We start from the raw sequence: 20965 nt of genomic DNA, 5'->3' as shown, positions 1-20965 counted from the left end.
GAGCCACAAGGTCCCCCCTGAGCCCCCTTTTGCCCAGTCTGAGCCCCTCCCCAGCCGTGCCCAGCCCTCACCTGCCCGGCCGTGCCGGCAGCCCCTGCGCCGCCTTCCCGCTCGGCCGCCGCCGCCTCGCAGCGCCGTTGAGGGCCCCGCCGCTCTCCTCCTCCTCCTCCCAGCCGCCGTCATTCTCCGAATCCGAGCCGGCAGCGAGGAACTCGTCCAGGCTCAGCTCCGCCAGTTTCCTGCGGGGGAAGAAAGGAGCGTGTGAGGGGAAAGCTGATCCCCGCGTCCCGGCGGCGGCCCCGGCGCGGCGCTCACCTCCTGCCGGGGGCCGCCATGTTGCCTCTGCCACGCGGCCGCCGCTTCCGCTCCCGGCGTGCGGCGCGGCGGGAAAGCCACGCCCACATTCATGCAAAGTGGGCTCATTTACATATTCGGCCCCGCCCACAACGCCGATGGCCACGCCCCCTTGTGTTGGCCACGCCTCCGCCCCGCCGGCCGATCCCTGCGGGCTGGACATTCCCGGCCAGGGCCAGGGGAGGGATTATCCCCGTTCCCGGCACTGGAGAGGCCGCGCCCCGAGTGCTGTGTCCAGTTCTGGGCCGCTCGGCTCAGGACATCGGGGTGCTGCGGTGTGTCCACTGGAAAAACACTGGGGTGCTGCGGTGTGTCCACTGGCTGGACATTGGGGTGCTGCGGTGTGTCCACTGGCTGGACATGGGGATGCTGCAGTGTGTCCATCAGCTGGACATTGGGGTGCTGCAGTGTGTCCATCAGCTGGACATTGGGGTGCTGTAGTGTGTTCACTGGCTGGGCATTGGGGTGCTGCGGTGTGTCCATCAGCTGGACATTGGGGTGCTGCAGTGTGTCCATCAGCTGGACATTGGGGTGCTGCAGTGTGTTCACTGGCTGGGCATTGGGGTGCTGCGGTGTGTCCATCAGCTGGACATTGGGGTGCTGCTGTGTGTCCACTGGCTGGACATTGGGGTGCTGCAGTGTGTCCACTGGAAGGGCATTGGGGTGCTGCAGTGTGTCCATCAGCTGGACATTGGGGTGCTGCGGTGTGTTCACCGGCTGGACATTGGGGTGCTGCAGTGTGTTCACCGGCTGGACATCGGGGTGCTGCGGTGTGTCCACTGGAAGGGCATTGGGGGTGCTGCAGTGTGTCCATTAGCTGGACATTGGGGTGCTGCAGTGTGTCCACTGGCTGGACATCGGGGTGCTGCGGTGTGTCCATCAGCTGGACATGGGGATGCTGCAGTGTGTCCATCAGCTGGACATCGGGGTGCTGCGGTGTGTCCATCAGCTGGACATGGGGATGCTGCAGTGTGTCCATCAGCTGGACATTGGGGTGCTGTGGTGTGTCCATCAGCTGGACATCGGGGTGCTGCAGTGTGTCTGGAGAAGGATCTGCAGCACACGCCCTGTGAGGAGCAGCTCAGGGAGATGAGCCTGGAGAAAAGGGTGTTCAGGGGGAACCTTCTCGCTCCCCACAACCCCCTGCCAGGAGGCTGTAGGAAAGTCGGGCTCTCCTCCCACGTAACGAACAAGCGACAGGACCAGAGGACAGAGTTTTGAGCTGTGCCAAGGGTGGTTTGAGGCGGGACATCAGCAGGAATTTCTCCATGGAAAGGGCGCTCAGGCCTTGGCAGGAGCTGCGCAGGGAGGTTTGGAGTGCCCATCCCTGGAGGTGCCCCAGGAACGCCTGGACACGGCACTCGCTGCTCTGAGCTGCTGACAAGCCCCCCACCTTGGACTCCATAATCCCAAAACTCTTTTCCAACCTCAACGATTTCGGGACACCCCGCTCAGGCCACGCCCCCTCATTAACCCCGCCCCTCATTAACCCCGCCCCTCGCCTTTGTGCGGCGCGCAGCGCGGGGGGCGTGGCCTGCTCCTCTCGCCCCGCCCCTTTCTCCCGCTTCGCCCCGCCCCTCTCCCTCTGGCCCCGCCCCGGTGCCGGTGGCGGTGCCGGGCCCGCAGCGGGGCCGGTGCCGCTCGGTTCGGTGCTGGGCCCGCACACGGACACACGTGCGGGGCCGGGCCGCGCCTCCCGGGCCGCGCCTCGGGGTTATTCCGGGTGACGGAGGAAGCCGCAGCCGCGGGGCCGCCCCGGCTCGAGGAGGAGCCGCCGCCGCCGCCGCCGCCGCCGCCGCCGCGCACCTGCCCGCCCCCGGCCCGCCCCGTCTCCCCGGCGTGTAGTGGCCACCCGCAGCATCCCCCGGCTTGGGCCGTGGCCGCCCCGGAGCCGTGAGTACCGCCGGGGCACGGCCCTGCCGCCCGCACCTCCTCTCCGCTTCCTCTCCGTCTCCCTCTTCCTCTTCTTCCTCCTCTCTCTCTCCCCCTGTGCCTCTTCCCGGCAGGGCCGGGGCGCTCAGACCCGCGGGAGGAGGGGGAGCGGAGGGGTAAGGGGATGGGGGCACACCGAAGGGGCAGCGGGGATGGGGGCACACCGGAGGGGTCACCGGGGGGTGATGGGGGGACCCCCGAAGGAGCTGCCTCTCCATCACTCCCGGCGCTGCTCCTGCGCATCCCTCCTCGGAGACCAAGTTTGCTTTTGGGCTAGCACGCAGCACGTCCGGGGGGACCGCCGGCGCCGTTTCCAAAGGTTTTGGCACAACTGGTGTCGTTTCCAAATATTTCCAGAGGTTTGGAACAGCCGATGTCCTTCCCAGCTCTCTCTGCACCGCGGCATCGTCGCCGGGGCCGGCAGCATCCCTGTGCCCTCCTCCCCTGTCCTCTGCCAAGTCCTGGGGAGATCCCGTTGGAAAAGGGGAAAGCCGCAGAGAGGGGCTGGCCCGGCCGTGCCCCCTGCCCCCGGTGCCGCACACGGGGGCTCGGTGCTGGTGGTGCTGGGCGAGCTGAAGGGCACGGGGAGAAACGCTGCCTCGGGTTTTCTGGAAACTTGTGGGGGACGCGGGATGCAGCTTTTCCGTGGCCTCTGCAGTGGCTGTCAGGGCAGAGGGCTCTCCTTGAGCCACAGCGTCGCTGCTGCTGCTGCTGCTGCTGCTGGAGCTGGTCCCGGGAGCTCAGGCCAGGCTGGCAGCTGGGCTGGTTCTGCTGGCTGAGCAAATGCCTCCCTCTGCGGGGACCGGCAGCCCTGGGACCTCGGCAGGGAAGGAGAAGGTGGCTGTCCCTGCGCTGGGTGCCACCAGCCCGGCTCCTGTGCCAGCCTGCAGGGGCAGTGGCCTTGCTTTGCTGGGTCTCTGTGCGGGATGCCAGCTCTCCTTTGACTTCAATGCCTGCTGTCCCACAGCATTATTCCGGGGGGCTCTGCACTGCTGGAGGTGATCCTGGAGTGATTCAGCAACATGTGGATGTTTCTGGGTGCCTTTAGCACCAAGAGGTGCTGCTTTGTCGCAGGTTCAGTGTTTTGGGGCTCACTGACCCTTCAGTGTCCAGTGGCCTTCTGGTTTTCATCCCTGCAGCCAAGCAAACCCCTCTCTGCAATCCCTTCCCTCTGCACCCTGAGTTTCTCTCCCGACCCGTGAACAGCTGCTGGAAATCCTTTATTCAGCACAGCAGTGAGTAAGACTCAGGGAGATGTTGGGTGTAGAGATCTGAGTTTCCTTCCTGAGCACTGAGTGATTAATGAATCACAGCAAAGAGCAGCTAATTCAGAGCACACCAGGAGCTGGCAGGCGTAACGGGCACCTGCTCTCTTGGCTTCGGAGCCCAGCATCCGAATGGAGCTGCTCCTGAGCATCTCGGGGAGCTGGGATGGTCCCTGATGCTTCCTGTCAGCCGAGGTCAGCTCAGTGGGGGTGGCAGTGGGACGGCTTTGTTCTGCCAGCACAGACAGCGGCCATCTGCCCCTGCTCCCTCAGCCAGCCTGGCTCTCTGTGCATGGAGTGGAAATCAAAGCAGGCGTCCTCTGAAGGCTGAAGATCTGCTGGGGAGGCTACTCTGGGTCCTTCCTTTGCTGCATTTGAGGCTCAGCAGCTCCAAAAATCGAGCAGCCCTGCTGAAGTCCCAGTGCTGCCTCCTGGATCTCCTCAGGAGCTGGAGCGCTGCCTCCAACGCCGGGACAAGCTGGGCTTGGGAGGCTTGAGAGGCTTCATCCGCTCTGCCTGGCCTGCTGCAAACCATCCCTAAAGGATGTGGCTCCTCAGGGACAGGAATCTGAGCTCCTCCAGCTGCAATTCCCAGGGTCTGGGACCTGCTGGCCTTGGCAGGCCCCCAGTCTGCCAGCGAGCTCAAGGCCGTGGTGCCACACGCTCCTCATAGCTCAGTTTGCAGGGACGTGCCCTGTGCTGCTGCTTGCCAAGATGATGTGAGGGAATTCTTTCGTTTCCTGGATTAGAAAGACTTTCCCACTGCTCCAGAAGCTCAGGGGTTGTTCAGAGCAGGAGGTGCAGATCTGTGTTGGCAGAGAGGGGCTGGAGGAGGCTTTGTGAACCACCCCTAAACGCGGTGTGGGTGCCGTGGGAGGGCTGAGCCGGGTGATGCCCGCTGGTGACCTCCTGGCTTGGAGAGGCAGCAGAATTATTCCATGTCCCATCCATCTGCAAAAGATCTTCTTGCCTGCTTGCAGCCAGCGGATCCGAGTGCTTTTTCCTGCTTCCCCTGCTGCTGCTGCCTCATGTGATGGAGTTACCCTTCCCTTTGGAAGCCAAGTGGTGTCTCCTGCTGAGTCTCCCCAAATTCATCACTGTCCTGTGACATCAGGGCATTGCTGGGCAGTGGTGGCCCGCTCTGAGCTGGCCCCCTGTCACCTGGAGCCACCAGCAGAGAGGTGAAGGGCACAGTCCCTCCTTGGACCGAGGATGCTGCAGAGAGGGAGCTCCCGGGCAGGTCTGGGAGCCAGGAATGTGGCTGTGCTCTGGCCAGGCTGCCTTCCACAGCCTGAGCGCTCTCCCCTTGTGTTTCCCTGTGTGGAAAATGGGCTGGGGACAGAGCTGTCTGTCACAGGAGAGAGCAGGAGCTCTACAGGGATGGGCAGTGCAGCCTGAGCCCTGGCACTGCAGGGCACTTGCTGCGTGTGACGGGGTTTGGCACTGCCTGTGCCATAAACCAGCGCTGGGTGCGACAGAGGCTCCTCTGCCGTGGCTGCTGGGGACACTGGGAAGGGGAATCAGGACATGACCCACATTTCCAGCCCCTGACAGAGCCAGAGGGCTCACGTTGCTCAGATTTTGGTGTGCTTTGTGCTGGCGCGTGGCAGCTGCAGTCTGACCCCAGCGCAGCTGGAGACCTGCAGATTTCGCTGAGCACCTCAAGGCAAGAATCCATTTCCATTCCTTGTTTCTCCCTAACCTGGGAATTCAGCAGCCCCAAACCTCCTCCAGCCCTGACCCTCACACCCAATTACTTGAGAATGACCCAAATGTTGGCGCAGATGCCTCGGAATCCCTCAACCATGGAGTCCTGCTTGGAGCTGAGTTTGGAGGCGTCTGAAGGAAGAGCTGCTGCCTGTGGGAAGTGAGGAGAAGGCTGTGGGCACCGAGGTGAGGATGCCCTTCACCCCTCCCAGGTGTGAGAATGTCCCAGGGCACGGAGCCTTTGCCTCATGCTCCTTGCTCTCACTTTTTGGGGTGACTGAGAGGGACTTTGAGCTTCCAAACAAAACTCCCCAGGAGTAACGAGGAGTGAGGCTTTAATTAGGAGAGACCTCCAGCCTGGTGTGTGCACCAGAGCCCACTGATGACAACCCAGGGGCTCTGCCGAGGTCAGTGTGCTGAGTGCCCTCCTCGCCTGGAGCCAGCAGTGTCTCTGTGCCTGGAGCTGGCAACTGAGCACAGCTTTTCCCTGTCCTCCCCACCCCCTTGCCGAGGCTCCACATCCTCCCTGGCAGCTTGTCACTTCTCTGCAGATGTCTAGACAGGAGGATTCAGTGCGTGTCAGTTATGCCTAATTCATTAAAAAAAAAAAGGAAAAAAAAAAAAAAAAGCCCCAACCCTCCTGGGAGCTGGGGATTCTCAGTCCTGCAGACTCAGCGCTGTCTGCGCTGCCCTGCGCTGCCTCGAGGCTCCCTCCCTCCGAGCAGACTCATTCCAGGCAGCTGCAGGAGCAGCAGCGGCTCGGCAAGGGAAGGCAGGGGCAGAGGGAGCAGAGGAGAGGAGGCTTGGAGGGGTTTTTAGGGCTGGGCTGTGCTCATTGTCGCTGCTCCTCACCCCGTTGGTGTGCGCTCACATCCCCCCCGTGCCCATCGGGAGCTTGGCAGACGGGGTCCAGCTTCCCTGGCGCTGCCAGCTCCCCAATTCCTGTGTCCCTCCTGAAGGCAGGGCTGGTTCCAGGAGGGACAGCTCCCTTGCTGCCGCCCTTCCCTCCACGTTCTGAGCCCTGACCTCTGCACAGGTGAAAGCTCAGCCGTGTGGAGCTCTGAGGATCTGCAGCGCAGCGCATCCCCCTGCTCCCGAGGCAGCTCCCTCCCTCTGCCTCCTTCCAAGCGCTGCCTCTGCCAGCCTGAGCACGCAGTGAACCTGAAGCTGCTGCGCGCTGCCAGTGCCTGTCTGAGCTCCCTGGGTGCAGGCAGAGCAAGGCCTGGCAAGGGACTGAGCCCCAGAGCGTTTTCTTTTCTCTCTGTGTCAGTGACACCGATGTGACGCATCCTGGTGGGGACAGCTGCCTGGGTTTTGGTGCCTGCTTTGCATCTGGGTCCTGGGCACGCACAGCTGGACGGTTCCCATCCTCCCTGCTTGTGTCAGTTGTGGGGAAGGGAGCAGGGAAGGTGGGGGTGCAATGCGTTTTGTGATGGGCCCTCTGAAGGAAGGAATAATTTGGGATGTCCAGGTTTGAGGGGTAAGGGCAGTGCAGATCTGGTGTGGGTTGTGAAAACAGCCCTGGCGTTTGGTTATTGATTAAGAAAATGCTGCTCCCCTCCCTCCCCAGGGATGCCAGCTTCTGCTCCATCCCACGGGGACTTCAGCTGTGCCATTTTGGAGGGCACTGCTCTGGCTCCAGCCCTGGAAGGGTACCTAGCACCACGGTGCCACTTTCCAGACCTGCTTTGTGCTGCTGTGACACTCTTGGGCTCGGGGTGAGTGCCAGCGAGGGCTTTGTGCCTTATCCAAAGGCAGCACTCGTGAGGGAGACGCAGAGCTGTGCACAAACAGCTGATTCTCCGGGAGAGAGGCACACAGGGATGTGGCACAAAGGGATGGGGACACATGGAGGGGATGGATTTACGCCTGACTGCGTGTCAGGCCTGAGGGCAGGGGGCTGTCCCCCCATCCCCTGTCCCCACCATCGGAGCAGCTGCACAGGATGTGTCTCTGCTGCCTCCCAGCCCTCCCGCCAGACACAAAATCCCCATCCAGGCTGTCAACAAAAAGCCATTCTCCAGGGCCTTCCTGGGGAAAGGGCAGGCTCAGAACTTCTCCCTGGAGGATCCTCTGTTCCCTGTTTATTGCTCAGCACACTTCTTTTCACTCCCAGCAAAATATGGTTTTTTGTGCGGCGAGGACAGGCCTCCCTTTGGGCAGGGATCATTTGCATTAATTAACAGAGCTGTTATGCATGGCCACGCTCTGGCGCAGAGGAGCCAAACAAATGCCTCCTTTTTTGTTGTTTTGGTTTTTTTTTTTTGTGCCATAACCTCAGAGTTATTCCAAGGGAGGCAGCACATCCGTCCCAGCCCGTGGGGCCACGTGCGTGGCTGCTGCTGCCCACAGAGGTGGGCTTGTGCTTCCTTCCCCCTCTGAGTCTGGACACTGCTCCACTGTCTCCTGTGGTCCAGGCAGTGCTCCCCATTAATTGCATCCCACAGACCCTCTCATTTCCTGGGAATGAAAGTTTCAGCAGGGAAATAAGGAATATTTAGTGCTGCCAGCAAAGTGGGGAGTTCGGCACGGGGAGCAGCACTGGGATGCTCCATCCCTTTTTCCACACTGGTTTTGTTGGGATCTGTTAAAGCAGAAGAGCTCTGATGGGAGCTGTGGGGTGGAGGGGACAGTGGGGCTGAAGAGGCTTTACCCACTGCAAGGCTTCGCCAGCCCCATGCCAGCGCTCCTCAGGGAGGCTGCAGCCAAAAATCACCAAGCAGAGCTGGCTCAGGCTGCCAGGACTGTCCCCTGGTTTGGGGACACTCGTGGAGCCCGGTGGCTGGGCTGGCACCTCCCTCTTGTCCTGCTCCCTGCTGGGCTGTGTCGCAGCCGTGGTGTCACTCAGGGTGGGTGGCACAGCCCTGTGCCAGCCCTGGTGGCCACAGGGAGAGGGCACTGAGCTCTGCCTCCTGGCCACGGGGGTCACTGCGAGGGAGGACAGTGTCACCCTTGTCACTTGCCCAGGGCCACGCGAGTGGCTCATGGCAGGGCTGGGAGGGAGCCCAGCGCTTCTGACTCTTTGGAAATGCTTGTGGTCCCCCCAAAGGCTCCAGCAGCACCCCCAGCCTGCTGGGCCCTCTGGGGGCTTCCCCAGGGTGCCAACCCTTCCTCACCAATCGCCCAGGAGAAGCAAAGCCACCTTTCCCCCGCTCTGTCCTGCGCTGTCCCTGCCGGGCCCTGCCCCTGCTGTGGATCCAGGAGCTCCTGCCCCTCATTCCCAGCCCCCTGGAGGGACGAGGAGAGAGCTTTGGAGCTGGGACATGACTGAAATACTGATGGGGACAAATGTGCTTGGCAGGGATGACACAGAGAAACCGGCCTGAGCCGAGCAGGAAAACCCTTGGGCTTGCGGCTGGGATGGGGATAGAGGTGGGGAAGCTCTGTCGGCTCCCTGCCCTAAAGCAGCTCTGGGAAAGGACCTCTGGAGCTTGACCCTGATCCTAACCCCAACCCTGGCCTGCTGGAGCTCAGGTGGGGATGTTAATAATGAAAAACTCCCTTGTGTGGGCACCTCATGCAGCAGATGTGAATTAGGAGATGGGCTGTCCCGGGGATGCTGCAGCTTCCCGGACTGGGATGTGGGAGGATAAGACCACGCTCCTGGGCTCTCCTTTGCTGCCGAGGGCACGGTGGCACCCTGCTGGCCCTGCTGGAAAGCAGCAGCAGGCACTGCCTCTGCCATGTGCCCCAGAGCCCTCCCCGCTGCCAGGGACAGGAGGAATCTCGTAGCACTCGGGGTGATGCAAATAGAAAAGGGCATTGCAGGCTTCTCCCCGCTCAGGAAACATGTTTATTCATCTTTTTTCCTCCCCCAGACTCTCGTACGTGCTACAACCGCTCTTCAAAAAGGGAATCTCTGGCTGCATTCGTGGCTGAGCAGGCACAGGGTGCTGGGTTGCTATTTTTAGGCCCAGCAGGGCTGATGTGGAGGTGTGCGAGGAGCGGGAGGCTGAGGGCATCCTCTCGCCGCGGGGATGCGGGGGCAGCTCGCAGGCTCGGTTTCGATTCAAGCGTTTTTTCCCTGCTGCTGCCTCCCCCTCCTTCCTCCTGCTGCTCAGTGCCCCCCTCCTCGCTGCCCCAGCTCCCGGGTGCTGCTGGCACAGAGGCAGCCAAAGGCCTTCGCGAGCAGCGTGAGCAGCCTGGATGCAAACAGCACCGGGGGAGGAAATCTCTGCGTCAATAAATGGTCCTTGATCAGGCAGGTTTTGTTTTCCTAGAATCACAGAATGGTTCGGGCTGCAAGGGGCTGTAAAAACCGTCCGGTTGCATGGGCAAGGACGCCTTCCACCATCCCAGGGTGCTCTGAGCTCCACCCAGCCTGGCCTGGGACACTTCCAGGGATGCAGGGGCAGCCGCAGCTGCTCTGGGAAATCCATTCCGGGGCCTCCCCACCCTCACGGGGATGAATCCCTTCCCTGTATTGAGCCTGAATTTCCCCTCTTTGTTTGCACCAAATGACATTTCCCTGGCAGGGCAGGGCCCGGGCAGAGCTGTCAGGGTCGCTGTCAGCGCCGGGTGTTTGAGCAGTGCCGGCTCCCCAGGGATCACCCAGGGGCTGCAGCAGCTCCTGCCTGGATAACTCTGTGCTTTTCCCCCATCGCAGAGGCGGTGGGAAGGGCCACCCCCCTTCCCTGCCCGCGGCAGCCATGGAGGGGGGTGTGCAGCTCCTGAACCGCGACGGGCACAGCATCTCGCACAACTCCAAGCGCCACTACCACGACGCCTTCGTGTGCATGAACCGCATGCGGCAGCGGGGGCTGCTCTGCGACATCGTCCTGCACGTGGCCACCAAGGAGATCAAGGCCCACAAGGTGGTGCTGGCATCGTGCAGCCCCTACTTCCACGCCATGTTCACAAGCAAGTAGAGTCCTCTCTTCCCCAGGGACAGGCTCGCCCTGCTCTCAGCCCTCCCCTCTCCCAAGCCCTTCCTGCTCTGGCCCTGCTCCCTGTTCTCCCTGCCCTTTCATGTGTCGTTTCTGCGGGCAGGAGCAGGAGTTTTCCTCATTCCACTCCCTTCCCGGAACCCCTTTGCCCATGCACAGGATCCTGGTGTCCCCCTCCTGCAGTCCTGGCCCCCCGTCCCTAGAGCTCGGCAGGAAACCTTCCAGAAACAAACCACTTGTTCCATGCATGGTTAAATCCTCCATTTCACTCCCTTCCCTGATTTCCTTTGCCCACAGCCCCCTGCACAGGGATCCTGTCCCCCCTCCTGCAGTCCTGGCCCCCATTCCCCAGAGCTGGACAGAAAACCTCCCTGGGCTGTGATGTGGAGGTGGATGCAGCTCATTCCACGCATCCACCTGGGGGGGAAGCAGCCCTGCTGTGGGGTTGTTGCTCATTTTTGGTGTCCTTTGCCCCAGATGAGATGAGTGAGAGCCGCCAGACTCATGTGACACTGCACGACATCGACCCCCAGGCGCTGGAGCAGCTGGTGCAGTACGCCTACACGGCTGAGATCGTGGTGGGAGAGGGGAATGTGCAGGTAGGAGCTTTTCCCCCCAGTCCCCCTTCTCCACAACGCTGTTCTGTAGCAGATTTGCCTCCTGGGGACGCCTCTCTCCTGCTCAGCACTGCCAGCTGTTTCTGTGGTGGCAGCTGGGTCTGGCAGTGGTCAGGGAGTTCGGCTGCTTCCCTTCCTGGAGGTGGCTCCTCAAAGCACTGCGCAGTTCCCAGATTCATTCCCAAGCACCTGCCGTCCTCCTGGCCCTGGGGGGTGTCACAGGTGTCCTTCCCAGCCCTTCTTTACCTCAGAAACCAGGAGTGCTCTGTCCTTCCTGTGCTTCCGTGCCTGCAGGCGCTCACTAAACCTGCTCTGCTCGCGACTCGCAGCGGGACGAGGGTGAAAATCGTTCCCTTGCCCTGGAAACTCCCTTTTCCCCCGTTCTTTTCCACTGTGCCAGACCCTTCTTCCTGCTGCCAGCCTGCTTCAGCTCAATGGTGTACGGGATGCTTGCTGCAAGTTCCTGCTCAGCCAGCTCGACCCCTCCAACTGCCTGGGCATCCGGGGCTTTGCTGACACCCACTCCTGCAGCGACCTCCTCAAGTCTGCCCACAAGTACGTCCTCCAGCACTTCGTGGAGGTGTCCAAGACAGAGGAGTTCATGTTGCTGCCCCTTAAACAGGTGAGGCCCCGCAGGCAGTGTGGAGGTCTGGGTGCAGCAAAGCTTTTCCTGCTCCGTCCGTGAGCGAGAAGCCCAAGGGAGCTGCACGGAGGGGACAGGGCTTGGCAGGGGTTGGACCCAGGTTCTGGGCTTTGGCCCCACTCTGTTCAGTCTGTGCATAGAGCTCTGTCAGCAGGCTGGATTCCACGGGAAATAAGGATGGGAGGGTAGGATGGGTTAATTTTGGTGCTTGCCACGTGAGCTCGGAGCACACTGCCCTGGCTCTGGGAGCACAGCCCAGGGAATAAGTCCTGGGCACGTGGCTGGGATGTTTAAACCAGCTCAGCTAATGTTTCTTGCTGGTCATCATGTGGTGCCAGTCTTGCCCCTGGCTAAACTGCTGTGCCCTGGCCAGGAGCAATTCCCAGTCCCTGCTCTGCATCACCGACCTGTGTGGTCCCTCAGCAGGGTCAGACACCTCCCTTCACCCATTCCCAGAGCACCCATTCCCTCTGCTCCACCTCTGCAGCCCCTGGCAGGTGAGGGGAGAGTTGTGGGAGCAGCCAGGGCACCTGGGTCTGTCCCAGGAACTGTGACTGGAATTGTCAGGCATTGCAGCAGCCTCTGCCACAGCAGCGGGGGCAGAGCCAGGGAGGATGGTCAGAGGTGTCCCCACAAAGCTACTTTGGGGCACCCCATTGCTGTTGGGAACCCCCAGCACGTCCAGGACTGCCTCCTGCACTGCCGTTCCGCTGGGCTGGCAGCTGGGAATGCCTCCTTTCCTCCCAGCCCACACCAACCAGCACTGCCCTCCCACCCCGCCCTGCAGGTGCTGGACCTCATTTCCAGTGACAGCCTCAATGTGCCCTCGGAGGAGGAGGTGTACAGGGCTGTGCTCAGCTGGGTCAAACACGACGTGGACAGCAGGAGACAGCACGTGCCCAGGGTGAGAGGGCTGGGAAGGGGTGAGAGTGCTGGGAAAGGGGGTCTGGTCCTTCCCACCAGCTCCGAGTGCCTGGGCTGGGTGGGCACACGGCTGGAGGAAGCTGCAGGAGAGGGCAGGAGCAGCAGGTCCCTGTCCTACCACTTCCAGTCCGGGTTGGAAGGGACCTTAAATCCCATCCCATTCCACCCCCTGCCATGTGCAAGGACACCTTCCACTATCTCAGGTTGCTCCAGCCTGGCCTTGGACGCTTCCAGGGATGGGGCAACCCCAGGGCAACCTGTGCCAGGGCCCCAGCACCCTCTGAGTAAAGAATTTCTCCCCGATCTCTAAGCTCAGTCTCTCCCGTTTCAGTTGGGCCCTGTCCCCGTGCCCGCGTGCCAAGGCCTGCTCTCTGTCCCCCCAGCTCATGAAGTGCGTGCGGCTGCCGCTGCTGAGCCGGGATTTCCTCATGAGCAACGTGGACACGGAGCTGCTGGTGCGGCACCACTCGGAGTGCAAGGACCTGCTCATCGAGGCCCTCAAGTACCACCTGATGCCCGAGCAGAGAGGGGTCCTGAGCAACAGCCGGACGCGGCCGCGGCGCTGCGAGGGGGCCAGCACCGTGCTCTTCGCTGTGGGTAAGGCCCTGCCGCTCCCCCCATCCCAAATCCCAGCCCCATCCCGGGGATTTTTGGGCTATGTTTGCTCTGTTTGCCCTCCCCGAGCAGGTGGAGGGAGCCTGTTTGCCATCCACGGTGACTGCGAGGCCTACGACACGCGCACGGACCGCTGGCACATGGTGGCCTCCATGTCCACGCGCAGGGCGCGCGTGGGCGTCGCGGCCATCGGGAACAAGCTCTACGCCGTGGGCGGGTAAGGGGCCACGGGGTGGGGCAGGGAGCAGCTGGGGAGGGGGGCTCGGGGCTGCTCTGGCAGCAGGGATGGCCGGCAGGGCCTGCTGGAGTCTGGGGTAGCCATGGGAAAGCCTCTTCCCTGCGCGGCAAATTCTCCAGATCCCAGTTTGGTGGTGGCTGCATCCTGACCTGGGGCATTTCCCTCCCATTTCCCTCAGAATCCCGGAGTGGTTTGGGCTGGAACCTTAAAGCTCATCTCGTCCCACCCCCTGCCACGGGCAGGGACACCTTCCACCATCCCAGGTTGCTCCAAGCCTGGTCCAACCTGGACACTTCAGGGATGGGGCAGCCCCAGCTCCTCTGAGCAGCCTCTTCTCCCCTTCTCTCCCTGCAGCTACGATGGGACCTCTGACCTGGCCACGGTGGAGTCCTACGACCCTGTCACCAATTCCTGGCAGCCTGAGGTGTCCATGGGCACCAGGAGGAGCTGCTTGGGTGTGGCAGCCCTTCATGGGCTCCTCTACGCTGCCGGGGGCTACGATGGGGCCTCGTGCCTCAACAGGTAGGGATTGCCTTGCTCCAGCCCTCCCTGCTCCTGCCTGCACTGTCCTGGGAGCTGCTCCCTGCTCCTGACCCTCGAGCAGATGTTTTGCAACCCAACTGCTCCTTCCAGTGGCAAAAACCCCACTTCGTAGCCCTGTGCCCCAATAGAACCCAGCCTGTGTCAGCTCCTCCCTCTGTTTCCCCTGTCTATTCCCAATATTTCCTTGGAGCTGCCCCTGCGGGCCCGTGTCCAAGAGCTCTGACCTGGGCTTTTCCAGTGTCCCACCTTTTGTCCCTGTGTCCCTGCCTGCTGCAGCGCGGAGAGGTACGACCCCCTGACGGGCACCTGGACCTCCATCGCCGCCATGAGCACCCGGAGGCGCTACGTCCGCGTGGCAACGCTAGGTGGGTGCTGGCCCGGGGGCTGGGGGCTCCTGGGGGGTCCTTTTGCTGCTCTGCTTCAGTTCCTGCCCCCTCTGCCACATCCTGAGGTGCTCCCTGCCTCTGCCCTTCTCCCTAATCGCTGGGGTTCATCACACCCTGGAGGCAGCTCCTGAGGGGATCCCCGACTTGTTCCCTTCTGCTTTGGAGCAAGGGATTGGCTGTGGGTGATCACCATCCCTGGAAAGGAAGGGGCAGCCTGACGAGTCCTTCACTGTGGAAGCAGCACCGTTCCTTCAGTGATGATCCCAGCCCCACGCTCACCCCAGCAGGAGCTGCCCTGTCCCAGTGTCCCTGTGCCTGTCCCCTGCCCTGCTCCCTGCCTTCAGCTCTCGCTGCTGACTCAAGAGCTTCCCTCCCCTCCAACCCCAGCTCCTCCTGAGCCTGCCACAGCCGATCCTGGCATTGCCCTGCTCCAGCCTCCACTAAAAACACCCCGTGGCTCCGGTGGGGAGCTCTGTGACGAGGAGCTCAAGGAGCAGCAGCAGAAGGAGCTCTCTGGGAAGCTCTGCCTGCTGAAGGTTTCACACCGCTCCTGCTGCAAGGGGAGGGAGCCGGGCTGGCCCTGCTGGGAGGAGCTGCCTGGGGCAGGGCAGGCTCAGCCTGCACCTGTGTGGGCACCTCCGGAGTGGCACCTCTGGCATCGTGGGAGGCACTGCTGGGGCAGGGATGTGTCTTTGGCTCATCCCTGTGCCTCTGTGTCTTTGCAGAAGGCAACCTCTATGCAGTCGGGGGCTACGACAGCTCATCCCACTTAGCCACGGTGGAGAAGTACGAGCCCCAGGTAAACACAGGAGATCTGGGTGCCCCTTCTGCTTCTCCCCTCTTTAGGGGTGCCCACCGTGGGTGGCAGTGAGATGGGGGGGTGTCAGCAGGGACAGAGCATCCAGGGTGCAGTCCTGAGCAAAAAAAAGGATCCAAGCTCCTCTGTGAGAGGTCTCTGTGAGGTTTCAGCACCAGAACACCCTCTGTCCCCACTGCCTGGAGTTCTGCAGGGATCCTGTCTGTGCCCTGAGCTGCTCCCAGCTCCCAGCTGAGCTCCTGCACACCCAGCGTGGTGAGCAGGGAGTGCGGTGGGCCGGGGACATGCGCTGTGCCCAGGGCCACACAGCCCTGCTCCAGCCAGGTCTGCAGAAAGATCAAAGAGAAGGTCCTGGAGGCCTTTCATGAGCTGCAAAGCCCCAGCTGCACTCACACAGATTGGAAATAGATACAGCTCAGCCCCTGTGGCGGGGCTGGCATTCAGCTGGGACACAGCTGGTGGCCTGGCACGGGCATCTCTGCGCCCCTGGGATGGCTCCTGCCAGCTGCTGCTGTGCTCTCCTGAGCCAGGCAGCAGAGATTCCTCCTGGGAACTTGGGAGAGCGGGGACAAAAGAAGTGGGGTCCTCCCAAAGGGGTTTTTATGCCAGGAGCTGCGTGGTCAGAGCAGGACTGACCCCCCAGACCCGATGTGGCAGGGGTGTGTGGGAAATGCCCTGTGGAGCGGCTGATGGGTTCCCTGTCCCCAGATCAACACCTGGACCCCCATTGCCAACATGCTGAGCCGCCGGAGCAGCGCGGGCGTGGCCGTGCTCGAGGGGATGCTCTACGTGGCTGGTGGCAATGATGGCACCAGTTGCCTTAACTCCGTGGAGCGCTACAACCCCAAATCCAACACCTGGGAGAGCGTGGCCCCCATGAACATCCGCAGGTAAGGGGCTGTGCCCCCTCTGGAGCCTCGGCTGCTGCAGCAGGGGCGGGGATCTCACCATGCTGTGCCTTGCCAACCATCACACACAGACACATCAGGGGTTTTAGGGTTTGTGGCTGGCTCACCACGCTCCTGCTGCGCTGACAGGGATTGGGGTGTGTGCCAGGAGGGCACAGCAGAGATGTTCTGCAGAGGGATTTATCCTCAGCACTCGCTGTGGCCAGAAAGAGCCAGGGGGTTCATCTGGCTGAGCCCACGGAGGTGCTGCTGGGCTGTGGGAGGCTTTCAGGCTTGCAAGTCCGAGGATTTCGGGCTCATAGGGCTTGGTATTGGATGAGGCTTGGACGAGCGTGTCAGAGCCAAGGGGGAGATCTGTGGCTCTGTGCTGCACTCTGCCTGCTTGAGCCCCGGCAGTTCATTTTCACGGCCTGTTTGTGGGGCTGGGCACTCCTTTGGCAGGGTGCCTGAGCTCCCCCCACACCTCCCAGCCTCACCCCCGTGGTCTCTGCACGGTCCTTCCAGGAGCACCCACGACCTGGTGGCCATGGACGGGTGGCTTTACGCCGTGGGGGGCAACGACGGCAGCTCCAGCCTGAACTCCATCGAGAAGTACAACCCCCGCACCAACAAGTGGGTGGCCGCCTCCTGCATGTTCACCCGCCGCAGCAGCGTGGGGGTGGCCGTGCTGGAGCTCCTCAACTTCCCCCCGCCCTCCTCGCCCACCCTCTCGGTGTCCTCGACGAGCCTTTGACACCGGCTCCGGCCGTGCCTCGGCGCCGGGGCGCAGCGGTGGCCCCCGGCCGGCGTCGCTGTGAGCGGGGAGCAGGAACCCCAGCCCGGCCCTCCTGGGGGGCTCTCCCCGCTCTGGGGGCACCCACGGGGTCACCAGGGCCACCTGCAGCAGCTCCAGATGTGCTCCCAGGGCCGGCCCTTCCCTGGAGGACGAGCGGAGGGGGTTCTCCCTCCGGCCAGACTCATCCCAGCACCCCCGAAGGCTCCTTTGGGCAGGGGAGCCCGAACCATCGCTGCTTCTGGGATTGCCGTGCTCCAGCCGTGCCACCGGGCACCGCCAGCCCTGGGGTGGCCCCGAATGTGCAACCACAGCTCCTCTGAATGTCACTGTAGCCAAACTCAGCCAAGCCTGCACTGTTACAGACTCCAGGGCCGCCCCCCGGCTCTCGAGGGTGTCTCATCGATGCCTTAAACACTCCAAGGGAAGGAGCCCAGCCCAGGCGCAGCCCTGCGGGGTGGGGAGGGTCGGAGGCAAAGCTGGCCGCAGCATCCTGGCCCCTGCAGCGCTCCCTGGGCCACTGAGATGCCAGCTGAGTGGGGACCTTGGTGGCATCGCTGCCGTCGCTGTGCCAGGCTCCAGGACGTGGGCCTGGCTCAGCCTGGGAGCGGCCCGGCCTGTTTGCTGTTCCCCTCTCTGCAAAGCAGATTCTGGGTTTGTGGGAAGGAATCTGTTCTTGGAAAAAGAGCAGTCCAGCCTTCGGAACGAGGAGGATTGCCTGGCGTTACTTTTTTTTTTTGGGTATTAATTTTTTTTGCCTTTTTTTTTTTATTTGGACGCTAATATGACTTCATGTCCCTTTATTTTTTACACTGCCCTGGTATTCCCCATCCCCTCTGCTCTCGAGGCAGCAGAAGGGATGCAGTTCCTTTTCTCATTTGTTGAGGAGATGATTCCTGTGCCCTGGAAGGTGTTCTCTCTGGATGGGTGGGCTGTGTGCATGTGTGAGGTGCCAAAAGCAGCACGGGAGGGACTGTTTCCAATTAGCGACTCCCTGCCAATCAAGCAACCACTTTAATGAACTAAAGGTTGGATAAATTAGTACTGTAAGGCCTGTCCTAGAGCCAGGTCCCCTGTGGGGTGGTGTTTTCAGGGTGTGCTGCGTGTGAGGTGTGAGCTGAGGCACAGATCAGGTGTTCCCCACACTACAGAGGAACGACTCAACCACTGGTACCTCAATCGTGTTCAAATGTAGCATTGGAAGTATGGTCCAGCTGTTTGGAACTCATTCCTTTCTCCTTTTTCCCCCCCCTACTCCTCAGTTTTCCCTCACAGAGTTCAGGTTTCCCTCGTGTGGTACTTGTGGGCCTGAGTTTTCCAGTAGCGAGAGATTTCTCCTTTTATTTGGGGGGGGTGAAAGAAGATTTTGAGGTGAGACAGGGACCCCCCCAACTTCAGACCCATTTCTTGGCAGTCTCATTTCCCCTGGACAGGTGCCTGCAGGTTTTCCAAGCCCGCTGGCATCCTTCACAAGCCCACTCACAGTGCCTCATGTTGGACACCTGGAATTCCCAGCAGCTTCTGAAAATCAGGCCTGCTTCCCCCTCCAGCCTCTCCCCAAGGACAGTCTGAGCTTCTCAGCCTGGGGAGGCCTTTCTGGCTTTTGGAACAGGCTCTAAGTCTTCTTTTTGTCCCCTTCTCGCTGCCCCAGCTCAGCATTTCCCTGGCCTGCAGAGGACCCTGCGAGTGTCCAGGCTCTGCACTTGTCTCCTGGTCCCTGTGGGCTGCCCCAGGAAGGTCAGAGGAATCTGCTTTGTTCCAAAACCAGTGAAGTCTGCTCTGGTTTGTGTGTGTGCCTCCACCTGAGCGAGCTCTCAACCCTTCCCATCCCATTCCTGTAGCCAACATCAGGATTTCCCTCTCCTGCTGGGCTCAGGTCAAGGTGTTCCTGGCTCCAGGGTCCCTTTTGGAGGAGGATCAGCCCAAAAGCCCCACGGAGAGGTGGAAGGTGCTGGTGCTGGGCTTGGCCCGAGGTGCTGAGCAGCTCGGGAGGAGTCAGGAATGAAGGGAGATGGAGCCCAGCGAGCAGGGGCAGTGCAGGAACTGCTGAGGGGGAAGCAGGGCTGCTTTCAAACAGGGAATGAGGTGTTGGAGCAGTGGCTCAGCCTCTGCTCCAGCTGGGGCTGCTGTAGAGTGAAGGGGAAGGCTGTACCTCGGGAGCAGAGCTTGAGGGAAGTGGGAAATGCGGCAGCTGAGGAGAACTTTGGTGCCACGAGCCCTCGGCCTCCACTGGAACCTTCAGCAGTCACGCTGCAAATCGTGTGTGATGCTGTGCTGCCTCCTGAGGACCAGGGAAGGGCCAGAGTGACTCCTGTGCCCCCTGCCTGGGTCCTGAGCAATATCCCACTGAGCCTGATCCATGGGAACCCGGGGAGGAGGGAGCCTCTCGTCTCTGCTGCCCAAACTATGCAGGTGCTCACTGCTTCCCCGTGCCGGAGGGAGGAGGAAGGAAAGGGCAAAACAATTCCCCAGCACCTTCTGGGGGTCCCGAGCCCCCTGACCCACACTGTGTGGACACGAGGTGTCAGCATCTGCCCTGGCAGGTGCCAGGGTGGGATTGCTCCTGGTGCTGCACGTCCCCTGCCGAGGAGGAGGAGGAGGAGGAGAGCTCGGAGGGGACGTGTGTCTGTGTCTGTCTGTCTGTGCGTAGCAACCCTGTCTGAGGGGAGGAGAACAACTCTGTGTGGCTTCCCTGCCAGTGTTAGTCCGTGGTGTCTCACCCAAGATGTTCCTTGTGTGAATTCCCGGCAGAGGGGTGTCCCCGAGCCGGGGGCTCCAGGCTCTGGGTGTTTCTCCAGCAGCAGCCCCTGCCCTGAGGAGGGCAGAGGTTCCCTTGGCCTCCCTGCTGGGTGCACCTGCTCCAGATCCATGTCCGAGCGTCGTCACTTTGATTTCTCTGTAACTTATCCGACTTTATTTATGTGGAACTCTGTTTCTCCGAATTTTTTGCACTACGTGGGACCGGGGAGGGGATACAAGCAATAGAAGCCAATGTGTACAATAAAGACGTTTTCTTGGATACCGGATCCTGCCTCGTGCCTCCTTCCCCCTTCCCTGGCTCGCTCCTTTTTGCCCAATCCCAGCCCCAGGCTCAGCTGAGGCTGTTGGGTGCCTGGTGGGTGTGGGGGAGCTGTCCTGGGGACAAGGGGCTTTGTATTCCCAGTGAGGATTTGGTGCTGGGAGTGTCCCACTCTGACACCGTGCCCCAGGTGCTGGACACCCCTGGGCAAAGCCCAAGGAGTGGCCTGGAGGCTTCAGAGCCAGACTGATTTACACCTCTCCTGCCATGAAACCCCAGTTTGGCCTCCCCAGGCCTCCCGGTGCTTTCCCTGCAGCGGGAATGAGCAGATGAGGAGCCTCGCCCTGCCCTCCAGCTGCCACCCGCAGCCATCCCTGTGCCCGGGGACATGTGGAGCTGGCCCCATCCTGCTGCCCAAACTGGTGCCAGGGCTGCTGCCCGTGGAGGGAATGCTGAGCCCATCCTGCTGCCCAAACTTGTGCCAGGGCTGCTGCCCGTGGAGGGGAACGCTGAGCCCATCCTGCTGCCCAAACTGGTGCCAGAGCTGCTGCCCACGGAGGGGAACGCTGAGCCCATCCTGCTGCCCAAACTGGTGCCAGAGCTGCTGCCCACGGAGGGGAACGCTGAGCCCATCCTGCTGCCCAAACTGGTGCCAGGGCTGCTGCCCGTGGAGGGGAACGCTGAGCCCATCCTGCTGCCCAAACTGGTGCCAGGGCTGCTGCCTGCAGAGGGGAATGCTGAGCCCATCCTGCTGCCCAAACTGGTGCCAGGGCTGCTGCCTGCAGAGGGGAACGCTGAGCCCATCCTGCTGCCCAAACTGGTGCCAGGGCTGCTGCCCACAGAGTGGAAGGCTGGGCCCATCCTGCTGCCCAAACTGGTGCCAGGGCTGCTGCCCACGGAGGGGAACGCTGAGCCCATCCTGCTGCCCAAACTGGTGCCAGGGCTGCTGCCTGCAGAGTGGAAGGCTGGGCCCATCCTGCTGCCCAAACTGGTGCCAGGGCTGCTGCCCACGGAGGGGAACGCTGAGCCCATCCTGCTGCCCAAACTGGTGCCAGGGCTGCTGCCCACGGAGGGGAACACTGAGCCCATTCCAGGGTGCAGGGGTGGAAGGAGCAGCGGGAGCTGCCTGGCACCAGCCCTGGGGCCCGAGGGGGAGCCGGAATGCCTGGCCCGGCTGCAGCCCCTCGTGTCCCCTTTCCTGCTGCTCTCCTGCTTCTGCTCCGGCTTCTATAAATAACTGCCGAGCTCTGAAAGCCTTCCTGGAGCCCAGGGGCTGCTTCCCTCCAATCCAGGCTCTCCTGGAAACAGAGCCGTGGGCTCGGGGAGAGCTTTGTGCCCT

At 62.0% G+C, this 20965-nt stretch overlaps 2 protein-coding genes across 4 annotated transcripts in view; one reads left to right on the top strand and one right to left on the bottom strand.

Moving 5' to 3' along the window:
* NOC2L (NOC2 like nucleolar associated transcriptional repressor) overlaps positions 1-368 on the bottom strand; it is a 28130-nt gene extending 27762 nt beyond the window's left edge. The window contains exons 1-2 of the mRNA XM_069034696.1: positions 316-368; positions 72-239 (exon numbers count right to left, since the gene is read on the bottom strand). Coding sequence (XP_068890797.1) covers positions 72-239; positions 316-335 — 188 coding nt within the window. The 5' untranslated portion in view covers positions 336-368. The remainder of the gene's footprint in view (positions 1-71; positions 240-315) is intronic.
* A 9403-nt stretch (positions 369-9771) lies between these two features.
* Positions 9772-17318, top strand: KLHL17 (kelch like family member 17). 3 transcript variants are annotated; one of them, XM_069035036.1, is made up of 11 exons: positions 9772-10118; positions 10622-10743; positions 11162-11383; positions 12192-12308; positions 12712-12925; positions 13016-13160; positions 13536-13703; positions 14001-14089; positions 14836-14909; positions 15636-15817; positions 16340-17318. In XM_069035036.1, exons 1-11 carry the CDS (start codon positions 9908-9910, stop codon positions 16566-16568), a joined length of 1773 nt encoding a protein of 590 aa, XP_068891137.1. In that variant the 5' UTR covers positions 9772-9907; the 3' UTR covers positions 16569-17318. The 3 variants fall into 3 exon arrangements, with proteins under 3 accessions (XP_068891137.1, XP_068891139.1, XP_068891138.1); XM_069035037.1 differs by having other exon boundaries at positions 10020-10072; XM_069035038.1 differs by lacking the exon at positions 11162-11383.
* Positions 17319-20965: the final 3647 nt, after the last annotated feature.

This window comes from Aphelocoma coerulescens, chromosome 21 (genome assembly GCF_041296385.1).
Source record: "Aphelocoma coerulescens isolate FSJ_1873_10779 chromosome 21, UR_Acoe_1.0, whole genome shotgun sequence".
Lineage (NCBI taxonomy): Eukaryota > Metazoa > Chordata > Aves > Passeriformes > Corvidae > Aphelocoma > Aphelocoma coerulescens.
Note: the sequence above shows the minus strand (reverse complement) of the source record. Positions and strands in the feature narration are given on the sequence as shown.